At 45.4% G+C, this 14,075-nt stretch overlaps 1 protein-coding gene across 2 annotated transcripts in view; it reads left to right on the top strand.

The window, feature by feature from the left end:
* The window catches only part of CPED1 (cadherin like and PC-esterase domain containing 1), a 297,241-nt gene that overhangs the window by 257,509 nt on the left and 25,657 nt on the right, over positions 1-14,075 (top strand). For both annotated transcript variants that reach the window (XM_069229864.1, XM_069229865.1), the window contains exons 12-13: positions 1,115-1,202; positions 3,411-3,557. In XM_069229864.1, coding sequence (XP_069085965.1) covers positions 1,115-1,202; positions 3,411-3,557 — 235 coding nt within the window. The remainder of the gene's footprint in view (positions 1-1,114; positions 1,203-3,410; positions 3,558-14,075) is intronic.

Consider the following 14,075-nt stretch of genomic DNA (forward strand, 5'->3'; position numbering starts at 1 on the left):
TTCCACACCTATCCGTATGTCTTTTCTTCACATATTTCTGGCATACTCTCCTTGTGTCTGGGATATCCCAGTGATATGTCACGTTCTGACCAATGCCCCACATGTAGAGAGCACACAAAGTGACAAGACTGAATAGTTGAACTAATCCGAGGCACAGGTAATCATTCTAGACCACATTTCAAATCCATTATTTTTAGGCCATCTGTGCCATTAAGACATGGACCAACCAGACAGGGACCAGCTAGACAGAGCCAACCATATGCAAATTCGTACTTTTATTTTAGCATTAGTCTAAAGCTGCTGTTGCTTGATCCGGTGCTCCTGTGGTAAGTTGTGTGGATATGCTGCTCCTGGGTGTGGTGGAGAGTTCCTTGAAACTCTCATCAGTCTTGATATGATGCACAGAAGTGACTTTGTTTAGCTGAAGTAGCAGCACTCTACTGGGAGCAGGTTGCGCCCGCACACTATGTGTCAGCTCCCAGCAACTACTAGCAAAAGGCGATTTTTAACAACATGAAGTCCCATGTACTCTCTTCTTCTGTGGTGGTGGGTACAACACAGGCAAGGAGATGGAACGGCGAGACGACAGCAGAGGGTAACTGGTGTGATAAAGGCTTTTTCAAGGCTTGCAGCTGAACCCTTTATTGACTCTTGGAATCATTCAGTGTGGTGAAAATGTAGGGGGGAAACTAGGGCTTATCCTTATCGGGGCCCTGCCCAGGCACATAGCACCTCTCCCATATTCCACTTCAATATCTATGCACGTGTTCTAACACATTCTAACACTGGGATGTGGGACTTTTGATTGTTAAAAGTGAAACATGTTAAAATAAGACTAATGATCATTTCTCGACCTGTCACACAGTTTATTACATATTTTTGGAACTGTTCAGGTTCATCAATCTGTGCAGCATGCTCACACCCGCGAACCCCCCACCCCTCCGCCCCCTTCTCAAATTACCCCCTCACACAGCCTTGGAATGTTCTTCAGAAAATTCCAGTATTAAATAAACAAGCCGATGGCTTGTATATCACGTGACTGTAATCAAAACCAAGACACATTTGACAAACTGAGCAATGCTGCAATTATGATTTTCTTTTTCTTTTTCAATAGGGAAAATCTGTTAAATATCCTGGTAATTATAAAATCCATAGGAATGGGTTTCCATCAGCCAGTGGATGGACTACGCTCTTTGTCTCCGGTAGGTCGTGGTTGCTTCGCATACCAGTACGTTCACTCTCCCTTTGATTGATAACGTTACACTTATGGAAGCTTAGTGAACTCTTCCTGTGCTTCTATCCCCACACCCCAATTTGGTTTTTGATGTGCACAATGTCGACAGCATTTGTGAACTCTTAGGACATCGCGTCTAGCCCTTTCTTCCTGAAGAATGACGTCATGAGGCCCGATCACACGTTGGATGGTAAATTCACACTAAGAATTGCTGCAATGGTGCTGTCTTACCCTTCCAATACTTTGCAGTTTCAAGTTTTTGACCTGGAGAATAACATGCTAGATGCCAAATTACTGGATCTCTTTCTGCATGTTTTCCTCCATCACCGAGTCATTTAGTGGGTCCACACTCTGTCTGCTCCTGGGTGAAAGAAAACGACATCAATTGTAATCCTGAAACTTTTGACCGGAACGGGATTACCATTCAATTTGTAAACAATCCCGTATACTTAACCAGGTTTCTTCTAGGAGTATCTGTGTCTTCTTTTGATGTTATATTTCATACTTCTTATGGATTGGGAGTATCATTTTCAATTTCTCGAAGAAAAGTGTCGGCACAATTAATCAAATAATGCGTGATAGATTCTGGAAACATATTCTGAGATACGTTGGTCAGTCGCCTATCATTTTTTCTTAAGCAGGTTTATGGGCATTTCTCATAAAACAGTCACCTAGTTTATCATTAAGCCATTACCCTGAATGTATAGACAGACAAAACAGATTTTTTGCAGGGCAAAATTTTACAGATGCATCATCAAGTTCATGAAGTAGTCATTCCTCCCTCGCACCTAATTATTGAGTAGGTCAGCCTCTCTACTGCAGTAGTACGATATCCGTTCTACCCATAGTTGTCCTTATTTCACCCCGATATTGAATGGAGAAAATGAGCTTTTTCTGTGCAACATCACAAGCAGTTATGTGAAGTGCCCTATCCCATGTACCACAGTTGCACCCTCGTATTATATATTCTGTGCAAAGATTTAAATTGTATCAGTCTGAAATGTGCCAAGATTACTATCTCCATTGCTGACACCCACTCAGTGATCTATCGTATTCCCCTTTTTTGGTAAAAGGTAGGTCTTATTCATTAATTGATTAAAGATCTTTGTCAAAATGGTTTTAATACAACATTATTTTTTTAAATTCATTGTACAGATGAAGACGTGATTTCAAAACATTATTTAAACCAATTGTTTGCAAGAGTAAGATCCTTATCTTTTCTTTTTTTCTCTAATTTATTTTCTTGCCGGCCCTGGCGGTATTAACTCCACCAACAAAGGCAGCAGTACTTGCAAAGAAAATGGGCCATATTTATGGAAAACTGGTTCCTCATTTATGATGTACCACTTTTCTAGTGCCCCATTGTGTCCCTCTAACGACACCGTGTGTGTGCCAGATTTACAATACGAGGCACCATGCCGGTTGTGTCCACATTAGCATCATAATTTATGGAGCTAATGCAGCAAAGAACAGGAAGACCCATTGTTTTTAATGGGAGCGTCATCTTAACACCTGCCTTAGTCAGGCATTAATAATGTGCTAAAAATGGCACAGTGAAATCTAGTAAATTTCACTGCACCATTTTTCTGGGCCTCCCTATGTGGAAACGCCCCCTTACATACATTAGACCTGGTGCAGGCATAATGTGGCGCAAAGGTTTACTAAGTGGCAAAATACTTGCATTGCACCACTTTGTAAATATGGTGCGTGGGAATTGCCACCCTAATGCCACATTTAGGTCAAAAAAATGATGCAAATGTGGCACTCCGTGCATCATAAATATGCCCCACTGTCTCTTAGCTCTTCTTTTCAAGCACGTTGTAAGATACATTTGCTGACAGTAAGACTTTACCATATATGGCTCTGTAGTTATGGCTTTGGGGTGCCCCAGCATACAGTGGCATAAAACAAAATGATGGGGCCCCTCAACACGATGTGATGAAGGTCCGCTGAGTCACCCAAATCTCACAAATATACATTGGCCTTGGCCTGAAACAGGCCCTCTCAAGTGGTGGGCCCCTTGTAGGGCTGGGGATCCCCTGCTTTGCAGGGGCTGCAGGGCCCTGCATTGCACCCCTGAAAGCGTAGCCACAGTGTGACTCCCTACTTGAAAATAATTTGATCAAATTTTGATAACAAGTGTTCTCACTGCTGCCATTGTGAATTGTTTTTGCAGGCTGAAGTTCGACATCTGTGGGATGAGAATAAGATGATTCTTGATAAAGCAAAGCTTTTCGGGTACGAAGTGATTGACACACTTAGCATCACGATGGGTCGGTACAAGGAATTTCTACCAGGATCGTGTGGTTGCCATTTCCACGAGGTAATACGCAGCATCATTCACTCTTTGTATAGTATGAAATCACACTCAAACTTGGTGCAACTAGGCAACTGGGTAACTAGGCAAGAAGGCAGTGCAAGTTGCATGGTGCAAGCTGGTCCACAGATGAATAGGGAGGGCTAGGGCTATTTAGATCTAGATCTGAAGTGAGTGGATTCTAAGCATGAGGTGGCAGGTCACAATGTTAATTCTTTAGCTCTACTCTCTCTTAATATAATGTAAACAGCAGTGTGAGTGTTGGTGACTGAATATATTTACCCATCCCTATCATTCTCCTGGCCTCCTCGCTGAATGAAGGTTCAGCACTGGACAAACAAATACCAAGCCTTGGGGTTCCTGTTTGATTCAGGGTTCCTCTTCGCTGTTCGCCTAACCTAAGTTAAACATGGCTGTAAACTGAAGAGACTACCACTTATGTTAAGGAACGTTTATGCATTCCGTGCAACTGTCAGGGGTTTGGTCTTCTCATGGTTCGAGACCTGTTCTGAAGATTCAGAAGTTGTACAAGATCCAAAACAATATCCCAAGAAGTGCCACTGCCTCAAAACAGACAAAACCCAGCTCTGGTATTGAGGGCACTCAACGAGATGATCTTGTCCTGTTACATGATCGAACTCCCCCACACACTGATTGTAGGAAGTTGGCTCTGTATGCACTATTTCAAAGTAAGGAATAGTATGCACAGAGTCCAAGGGTTCCCCTTAGAGGTAAGATAGTGGCAAAAAGAGATAATACTAATGCTCTATTTTGTGGTAGTGTGGTCGAGCAGTAGGCTTATCAAAGGAGTAGTGTTAAGCATTTGTTGTACATACACACAGGCAATAAATGAGAACACACACTCAGAGACAATTCCAGGCCAATAGGTTTTGTTATAGAAAAATATATTTTCTTAGTTTATTTTAAGAACCGCAGGTTCAAATTCTACATGTAATATCTCATTTGAAAGGTATTGCAGGTAAGTACTTTAGGAACTTTGAATAATCACAATAGCATATATACTTTTTACATAAAACACATATAGCTATTTCAAAAGTGGACACAGTGCAATTTTCACAGTTCCTGGGGGAGGTAAAGTAATGTTAGTTCTTGCAGGTAAGTAAACCACCTACAGGGTTCAAATTGGGGTCCAAGGTAGCCCACCATTGGGGGTTCAGAGCAACCCCAAAGTCACCACACCAGCAGCTCAGGGCCGGTCATGTGCAGAGTTCAAAGTGGTGCCCAAAACACATAGGCTTCAATGGAGAGAAGGGGGTGCCCCGGTTCCAGTCTGCCAGCAGGTAAGTACCCGCGTCTTCGGAGGGCAGACCAGGGGGGTTTTGTAGGGCACCAGGGGGGACACAAGTCCACACAGAAAGTACACCCTCAGCAGCGCGGGGGCGGCCGGGTGCAGTGTGCAAACAAGCGTCGGGTTTCTAATGGATTTCAATGGGAGACCAAGGGGTCTCTTCAGCGGTGCAGGCAGGCAAGGGGGGGGCTCCTCGGGGTAGCCACCACCTGGGCAAGGGAGAGGACCTCCTGGGGGTCACTCCTGCACTGGAGTTACGATCCTTCAGGTGCTGGGGGCTGCGGGTGCAGGGTCTTTTCCAGCCGTCGGGATTTTAGAGTCAGGCAGTCGCGGTCAGGGGGAGCATCGGGATTCCCTCTGCAGGCGTCGCTGTTGGGGCTCAGGGGGGACAACTTTGGTTACTCACAGTCTTGGAGTCGCCTGGGGGTCCTCCCTGTCGCGTTGTTTCTCCACCAGTCGAGTCGGGGTCGCCGGGTGCAGTGTTGCAAGTCTCACGCTTCTTGCGGGGATTGCAGGGGTCTTTAAATCTGCTCCTCTGGATACAAAGTTGCAGTCTATGTTGAACAGAGCCGCTGTTCTCTGGAGTTTCTTGGTCTCTTGGAAGCAGGGCAGTCCTCTGAGGATTCAGAGGTCGCTGGTCCCAGGGAAAGCGTCGCTGGAGCAGGTTTCTTCTGAAGGAGGGAGACAGGCCAGTAGGGCTGGGGCCAAAGCAGTTGGTGTCTTCTTCTTCTCTGCAAGGTTTTTCAGCTCAGCAGCCCTCTTCTTCTGTAAGTTGCAGGAATCTGATTTCCTAGGTTCTGGGGAGCCCTTAAATACTAAATTTAAGGGTGTGTTTAGGTCTGGGGGGTTAGTAGCCAATGGCTACTAGCCCTGAGGGTGGGTACACCCTCTTTGTGCCTCCTCCCAAGGGGAGGGGGTCACATTCCTATCCCTATTGGGGGAATCCTCCATCTGCAAGATGGAGGATTTCTAAAAGTTAGAGTCACTTCAGCTCAGGACACCTTAGGGGCTGTCCTGACTGGCCAGTGACTCCTCCTTGTTTTTCTCATTATCTCTCCTGGACTTGCCGCCAAAAGTGGGGGCTGTGTCCAGGGGGCGGGCATCTCCACTAGCTGGAATGCCCTGGGGCATTGTAACACAAAGCCTGAGCCTTTGAGGCTCACTGGTAGGTGTTACAGTTCCTGCAGGGGGGAGGTGTGAAGCACCTCCACCCAGAGCAGGCTTTGTTTCTGTCCTCAGAGAGCACAAAGGCTCTCACCGCATGGGGTCAGAAACTCGTCTCTCAGCAGCAGGCTGGCACAGACCAGTCAGTCCTGCACTGAACAATTGGGTAAAATACAGGGGGTATCTCTAAGATGCCCTCTGTGTGCATTTTTTAATAAATCCAACACTGGCATCAGTGTGGGTTTATTATTCTGAGAAGTTTGGTACCAAACTTCCCAGTATTCAGTGTAGCCATTATGGAGCTGTGGAGTTCGTTTTTGACAGACTCCCAGACCATATACTCTTATGGCTACCCTGCACTTACAATGTCTAAGGTTTTGTTTAGACACTGTAGGGGCATAGTGCTCATGCACATATGCCCTCACCTGTGGTATAGTGCACCCTGCCTTAGGGCTGTAAGGCCTGCTAGAGGGGTGACTTACCTATGCCACAGGCAGTGTGAGGTTGGCATGGCACCCTGAGGGGAGTGCCATGTCGACTTAGTCATTTTCTCCCCACCAGCACACACAAGCTGGCAAGCAGTGTGTCTGTGCTGAGTGAGGGGTCCCTAGGGTGGCATAAGACATGCTGCAGCCCTTAGAGACCTTCCCTGGCATCAGGGCCCTTGGTACCAGCGGTACCAGTTACAAGGGACTTACCTAGGTGCCAGGGTTGTGCCAATTGTGGAAACAATGGTACATTTTAGGTGAAAGAACACTGGTGCTGGGGCCTGGTTAGCAGGGTCCCAGCACACTTCTCAGTCAAGTCAGCATCAGTATCAGGCAAAAAGTGGGGGGTAACTGCAACAGGGAGCCATTTCTTTACACTGATTGCTTTGTAGAAATGATGAAAACTGCAAATTATTCAAGGGTTATTTATAAACTGAATGACCAAATCGTCATCTTTGAAAATCCACCCACTTATACAGTATTATCTTGTGGACAATTTATTCCCGGACAAATCCATACATTATGAATGACACTAATTTATCATGTTCTGTCCATGTGTTCTGATCATAGTTGAGCTACCCTCATCACCCCATACATTAGTTATGATGTACATCAATATGGACCCTTATCCTTAATTGTCATATCCTCCACACACTCTCAGTACCAAAAAGCTAATAATAATTAATAATTCTGGTCTTGATGTAGTTCATCATGAGCTGGTGGAGGGAGTTATAAGAAGAAAGAGCATCACAAAAGCTGTAGAAGGCTAAGGATGTCTGGTCTAAAAGGAGAGTATCATCTCTGTAAATATGTAAACGATGTAACTGCAAACGTTTTCCTCTCAATTTCAGGGGGAATGATCTACTATTGTTTTAAAAGGTGACCATGTTAACCAAACTAAAGATGCACAACTTTGCCAAAATTGCCTGAGCTTCTGATCCTGACCTTGCAAGAGGCACCAGTATTTCCTATTGCTGCAGCCTGCCTCTCAGTCCATCAAAACATCAAAATTCTGGTCTACACGTGCTCCTCTGTATTGAAAAAATCAGGATCCCTAAACCCTGAATTCCCACTGTAATGACAACTTAGTGCGTCTATATGAACATTTAGCTTGTGTATGATTGTAGTCTTAAGACCATGAGTAGGGCCCCCCCCCTTCCCGTATAGCAAGTAAACATTCACGACAAAGTGGAATTATAACATCTTTAAATAATCGTCATATTTCATTAGGTTGAATATGATTTGTTCGTGTAGATTAATAATTAAAATACTTGAATTGTTGTGGAAAGATGTGCATATCTTCAGTCAGTTTTTTTGAATTACAGCCAACATGTGCTTCGCCCTTTGGTGGCACACAGCCCCGAGCCCCTTACAGGGGTGGGTATAGTTTTCTTTCCAGTGGTCAAAGAGAACCTGTTTGTGGTTGAAATCAGTCTAGGGAGAATTTGAAAGGACTTGTACTCGATGCGTCTGTAAGCTGCAACAGTACACTGTGTCCTTCCATGAAGAAGCGGTCTGGTAGAGGTGACCATGGAGCATCGGAAAGGAGTCTTCTATCCGACATATCTTTGGTACTTCATCAAAGATGTGGGCTCGTAGAAGTGACCAACCAATAGGCTGAAGTAAATACCTTACCTGAACTAGTTAGCTGCCTCTACCACAAGTATGCCACACAGCCTACGGGTGTCCTGCTCTAGCTACCAAACAGCTGCTCCACTGAAGCACACAGTGCATAGTTACAGCTTACAGACGAACCAATAGCAAGTCGGTTCAAATTCTCCCTAGACTAATGTCCACCAAGAAGAAGTTTTCCTTGACCACTGAAAGGGAAACTCGATGCTGCTTTGAAAAAACTCCAGTCCTGCACACCGTCAGGGTGTTGGTTGTAATTTAAAGAAACCAACTGAAGATATGCACCGAGAATAAAAAAAACATGTTATAACAACAAATCATCAAGTGTTCTTATTACTGATTTACCTGAAACAATTTTGTTCGGCGTACTGTAACGTGGTATATTGCAGTTTAGATGTTTGAGAGAAGTTAATGTACAGTCTTTGTGCTACTTTACGATGATTGTTGAGGGTGCTGGAGAGAAACCTAAAGTTTTGGGGTCTACATGACAATGATGAGCCCTTTTCTGTAATTTAAAAGTTTACCCTCCTATTAAAGTGGAAAATATGAGAATATTGGTGAACACTTAAAGAATAAAGCCAGAGGAGTCAATATTTACTTGATGGAATAGAGCGTAGAATGCTGAAAATGCTGAATTTGGTAGGTATTGGTGTTTAAAACCTTTCCTTTCTTCATATGGAACCTTAGGAAAAAAAGGCATGTTAAAGACTACTTGGTGGGAACTGTGAACAGGATGGCAGCCACATTATCTATCCGAATAGGGGTGGTGATGTGGTGAGCAAGTAGCTCACATGGCCAATTTGATGCAGCAAGTTGAAGCTGAGTGGCCTGCCATAAATCCTCAAAATGTGGTGCAGCCGGTCACAGCTGCAGTGAGCTATGAATGTGGAGATATAGCCCGTCAGGTCCTTTTGACTCGAACTGTGCTGGCTCAAACTTGCATATGCTTCCACCTCTGCTGGCTCAGCCCCATAAAAACTGTGCCAGTCACCTGATTGTCCGGAATGTGTGGGCTGTTTTTGCTGACAGGGGATAACAGGTTAATTGAGTAAGCCAACCAACCGGTGCTTAATTTGAGGCAGTGGTTGCCAGTGGGCGACATCAGCACTTATTCTTGGGGGCAAGCTCTTATTTTTCTGCAGAGGCATTTACTGCGAGCAAAAGACACACATGGGAAAGATGAAGGAAGAGAAAGGCGGAAAAGCGTCACAAAGTGAGAAAGCGGAAAGCTGCAAGAGCGGGTTGAATGGGCAGTAAGGGTCTATAAATGGATTGAGGAGGCCTGGGATGGCTTTAAGGTTACACTGCTTCAGTATTCTGTGCTCACACATTTATTTGCAGCAGCTGTGTGTTTCAGAGGAGAGTTTTGGGCATCAGCACGTTTTTATTTACAAATTAAGCACTGCAAGCACTTACACAGTGCATTTCACTAGTGGCACTTTCTGGGCTGCAGAATCTAAGTGAAGGAGGATTTAATCAGTGAGGCCTAAGGACACTGACACTACAGAGCAGTGAGAACACGGTTACTGGCAGAAATACCACGGAGATGCCTTAGGACTTGTTTTGCGGTATCAGTTTCCATTGGACCAGATGCTTAATAAGATATTGAACACTGTGACATAAGATAGTGAAAACTATCAGATGTGCCTATCAGTCTTGTGCTGCCTTTTTTCACACAATGTATTCACACCGCTATTATGACTTTTTGCATGTTTACAGAAAATGCCTATCCAATGTCATGAAACTGACTGACCTATGCCATTGGTATAACTACGGTGTGTCTGAGGCACATTCCCCTGGGTTGTTGTCACAACCCCTTTCAGAGGCAGCAGGACAGAGGAACTACTGATCGCAACCATGGGGCTTGAGGTCTATTACTCCTGCTGGCCTCATTTACTATGGATCCTGAACAGGTGATGCCAAGTACTGCCTGGCCAGCACCTGACTTTCAGCGGTAGCGTGGGTTAAGCAGTCCAAGGCTTCTCAGGGGGGATTAGGTGCAAGGTAAGCAAAGGTGCCAGAGTCAAAATACATTACAGTCTCTTAGGGTGAGCGCTCTACACTTTCCTAGCAGTGTCCCCTGGGTCCTCCCTCTCTCTCCTCCTTGCAAAGAAACGTGTTCCTGGCAGTTTACTCGAGGTGAACCCACAGGTGTTGCCCGCACTAGCAAAGCACACTAGAGTATAACTTTGGTCTTGAAAGTTCAGCTCACCATGACACTTATACATCAAGTTCATGAAAGTCTCAAAAGGCATGCCAGCCCTGTTCCAGTGTGCCAACTGTGGCCTGAAGAAGTGTTCAGGCGCTTGGGTGCATCTTCCCATGCTCTGGCTATGAGTGCGATGCACCATGCCTCCCTGCGGTCTTCAGGAGCACCGTACTAAGGCTGTCGCAGTTGGTGGCAGCTTCCGGCTGTAGGAGGTGGCTTCTCCTTCATGGAGCATGCAGCCAAGATTATGGAGCAGTGGTGGTGATGCAGGGTGGCTTTTGCTCCTGATCTTTTGCTCCTGATCTTTTGCTCCTGATCTTGAGGCCCACTGAAGTTCAAGGGGATTCCTGTGATACCGGTGATGGCCCCAATAGTCCTAGCGCCACCCTCCTGGTGCGTGGGAGGCACAAGTGACAGCCCCAAAGATGTCAGATGCACCCAGCGATGCCTCAATGGTTTCACTTCAGTGGCCGATTGTCCCAGCAGTCATAGTGGCCCACTCCTGGCATAAGAGGGTCATGGCAAAGGTGACAGCACAAAAATATTGCTTCAGTGGGCACTGGCTTAAAACTTCATGACAGTCCTAATGGGAGTCGCTGAATTCGGAGGCAGACAGATGGCTGTCTTCCAACAACGGTCCTGACTGGACTGGACACCTCACACTTCACTCACTGAGATCCATTTACCATGATTCCCACTGGCCTCACTCCCTCAAGGCTCTCTCCTCCTTCTCACAAGGCACACTGGTATTTGCAGCCTGATAGAAGGCTGGTGCTCCAGGCACAGGACGTGTGTGTGTGTGTGTTCCTACCCCAGCTCTCAGAAATTTCAGCAGTCTCCTGTCTGAGGGTTGCAGTTCTAACTATCACTAGCCTTTCCAGTCCCTCAGCTTTCAAAATGGAACGCACCAGCTTCCATGTTGTGTACCAAACACAGAAACAAATAATACAAAGCATGTACATGAAAGCACTGCGCTGCACTGGTCAACATACAGTCCTAATGTAGGCCAAAGGAGAGTTAAGTGCACAGCAGTTGAACTTTACATGAGTGGGCTGGCAGGCGCCACTCCAGTGACACAGGTATAAAGTCCTGCTCACACTATCACCTCTTATGAAACACAAAATTGCTATGCTGCCACCAGCACGCTGGTGTCACTTAACTCTTGGCATGGGCAGTATCCCTCTCTCACTATGATGGGAGCATCTGGGCTGTCCTTCCCAGACTTACAAGTGTGCATTACCAAGAGAAAGGACATCATCCGTGTTTGCCTGTAATAAAAAATCAGTACCCTGGGTTACCCATGCAGCTGGGGTGCTAAGGGCAGGGGTGTATGTATTTCACCATGTAGGGGACTTTTCTGCCCCAATAGTTGTATGGGAAAACATTGTGTGCACAAGTATCAACCTGCAACAATACTGGATGTAAGATAACAACTTGCACAACATTGTAAAGGTAATTACATAAAGGAGTGTAGGCTTACTATTTTACCACCACATGTAGTCTATGATATTGTTCAAGTGATTATCTTGCAGTCATTATTGTTACAGGTTCTTATTAAAAAAGTGTTATTGTAGTGCCCCACCTTCCTTAGGGTCTGCTCTAAAGAAATAAAAGCTATGAAGGTCCTAACCCCTCATACGGGGTACTACATCTTGTGCTATGTGTATTGTGCTCCTACAAGGTGTCCCATCCACAATACAGATGGGGGTATATTTACAAGCCCTGTGTGCTGCCAGAGCGTCACTTTTTTTGACATTCCAGCTGTGCAAACTGCAGGCCCATATCTACGAGGCCATGCAAAGCCACTTTGTGTGGCTTTTCATGGCCTCATAGATATGGGGGCATATTTACAAGCCCCATGCACAGCCTGAGCATCACTTTTTTGATGCTCCAGAGGTGCAGAGTGCAGACCCATATCTACGAAGCCATGCAAAGCCACTTTGTGTGGCTTTTTATGGCCTCATAGACATGGAGTAAGACAAGGCAGCGCAAGTCACTGTGTTACCTTATTCTGCGCCAGTGGGGTGTTCCATGGGCGTTGCAGTGGTTTTTCCCGCGTAGTACCCATGTTTTTTGAAGCATTTCCAGATTTACAAGGATGTGTAAACTTGGGAATGCGTCAAAACTGTACACCACTCCAGGGTAGGAGCAATGAGGAGAAATATCTTTATTTCTACTAGGTTTTTCTCTTTCTGTGTGTGCTGCATTAGTAATACAATTAGAAATAAATGGTTTTAATAAGTAATGTAATATATAAATATGTGTGTATATATAACTATAAGCATGTTCTTTAAAAATAAAACAATGGATAAACAATGTTTAAAAAATATTAAATTAATAATATTAAAAATTATTTACATATATTACATACTATTATATATATATATATGTTCGATGGCATGTGTAGCTGCAGATACACATGCTGTGCACTGTTCCTGCCATCTAGTGTTGGGCTCGGAGTGTTACAAGTTGTTTTTCTTCAAAGAAGTCTTTTCGAGTCACGGGACCGAGTGACTCCTCCCTTTCGGCTCCATTGCGCATGGGCGTCGACTCCATCTTAGATTGTTTTATTTCCGCCATTGGGTTCGGACGTGTTCCTCTTCGCTCCGTAATTCGAATCGGGAAACTTAGAAAATCATCGAAAATCGTTGGTATTATTTACGTTCCGGACCGGTTTAGTTTCATCACATCGGCACCGACAACAAGACCGCTTCGACGGCCCTTCGGGGCTTCCGCACTTCACCGAGGCCTTGTCAGCCCGACCACACCCGTCATCGAAAACTAATGGACCGAACCCCCTTCCGCTTCTGTCCCAAGTGTCACGCCAAGTATCCTTGTACAGACCAGCATTGGGTCTGTAACCTGTGTTTATCGCCCGAACACAGAGAGGATACTTGTGAGGGAGGCCTGCCGAGCGTTTCGATCCAAGAAGACTTTAAGGGATCGATGCGCAAGACGACTACAGATGGCGTTGAAGCCTAAACAACATCTCGACGTCGAAGAAGAAGAGATGCGGATATCCATCCAAGGATTGGACTCGGATGAATCCGGCGGTGATCGACCTTCGACGGCGGCGCAAAAAGTGAGTACACCTGCCCCGTCCCACACCCAAGGTCAATCCAAAAAACTAAAGGCCACGGGGTTGCCACTGCCTGAAGGCCATGGCTCTACCCACAGAAAAGAAGGTGACCAAGTAACATTGGCACAGAAAAAGGCCAAAATTTTGCCAAAGACTTCCGACTCCGGTTGAGAAACCAGCACCGAAAAAAGTCGGCATTGAGTAATCGAGTCGAGCAAGCCTTGAAAGAGCTTATCGGAACAGAAAAAGACAATTTCGGTGGGAATTTCGGTACCGAAAAAAACTGCCGTCAGAGCCGAAACGGTCTTCCTAAACTGAAGAGCAAGGGCTTTCTCTGCAGCTCAAAGAAAAGCACAGATTTGAGCAAGAACTGGATTTAGAAGAGCATGACCAAACACAGCAAAGGTCAGAAATCCAGAAAGACACAGGGAAGATACAAACCATCCCTCCGCTCAAGTCAAAAAGAAAAACTGGCTTTTCATGAGACTGAACAACCAAAAGCCAAAGTGGTTAGAGAAAGGTCACCACCCCCACATTTCTAACCACAAACATCCCCACTCCAATCATCACAATTTTCACCAGTGGGTACACCAATGGCACAGTCACCCACACATAATGGGATGACTCAAGACGATGCTGACCC

The sequence above is a fragment of the Pleurodeles waltl genome, chromosome 4_1 (genome assembly GCF_031143425.1).
Source record: "Pleurodeles waltl isolate 20211129_DDA chromosome 4_1, aPleWal1.hap1.20221129, whole genome shotgun sequence".
NCBI classification, from domain to species: Eukaryota; Metazoa; Chordata; class Amphibia; order Caudata; family Salamandridae; genus Pleurodeles; species Pleurodeles waltl.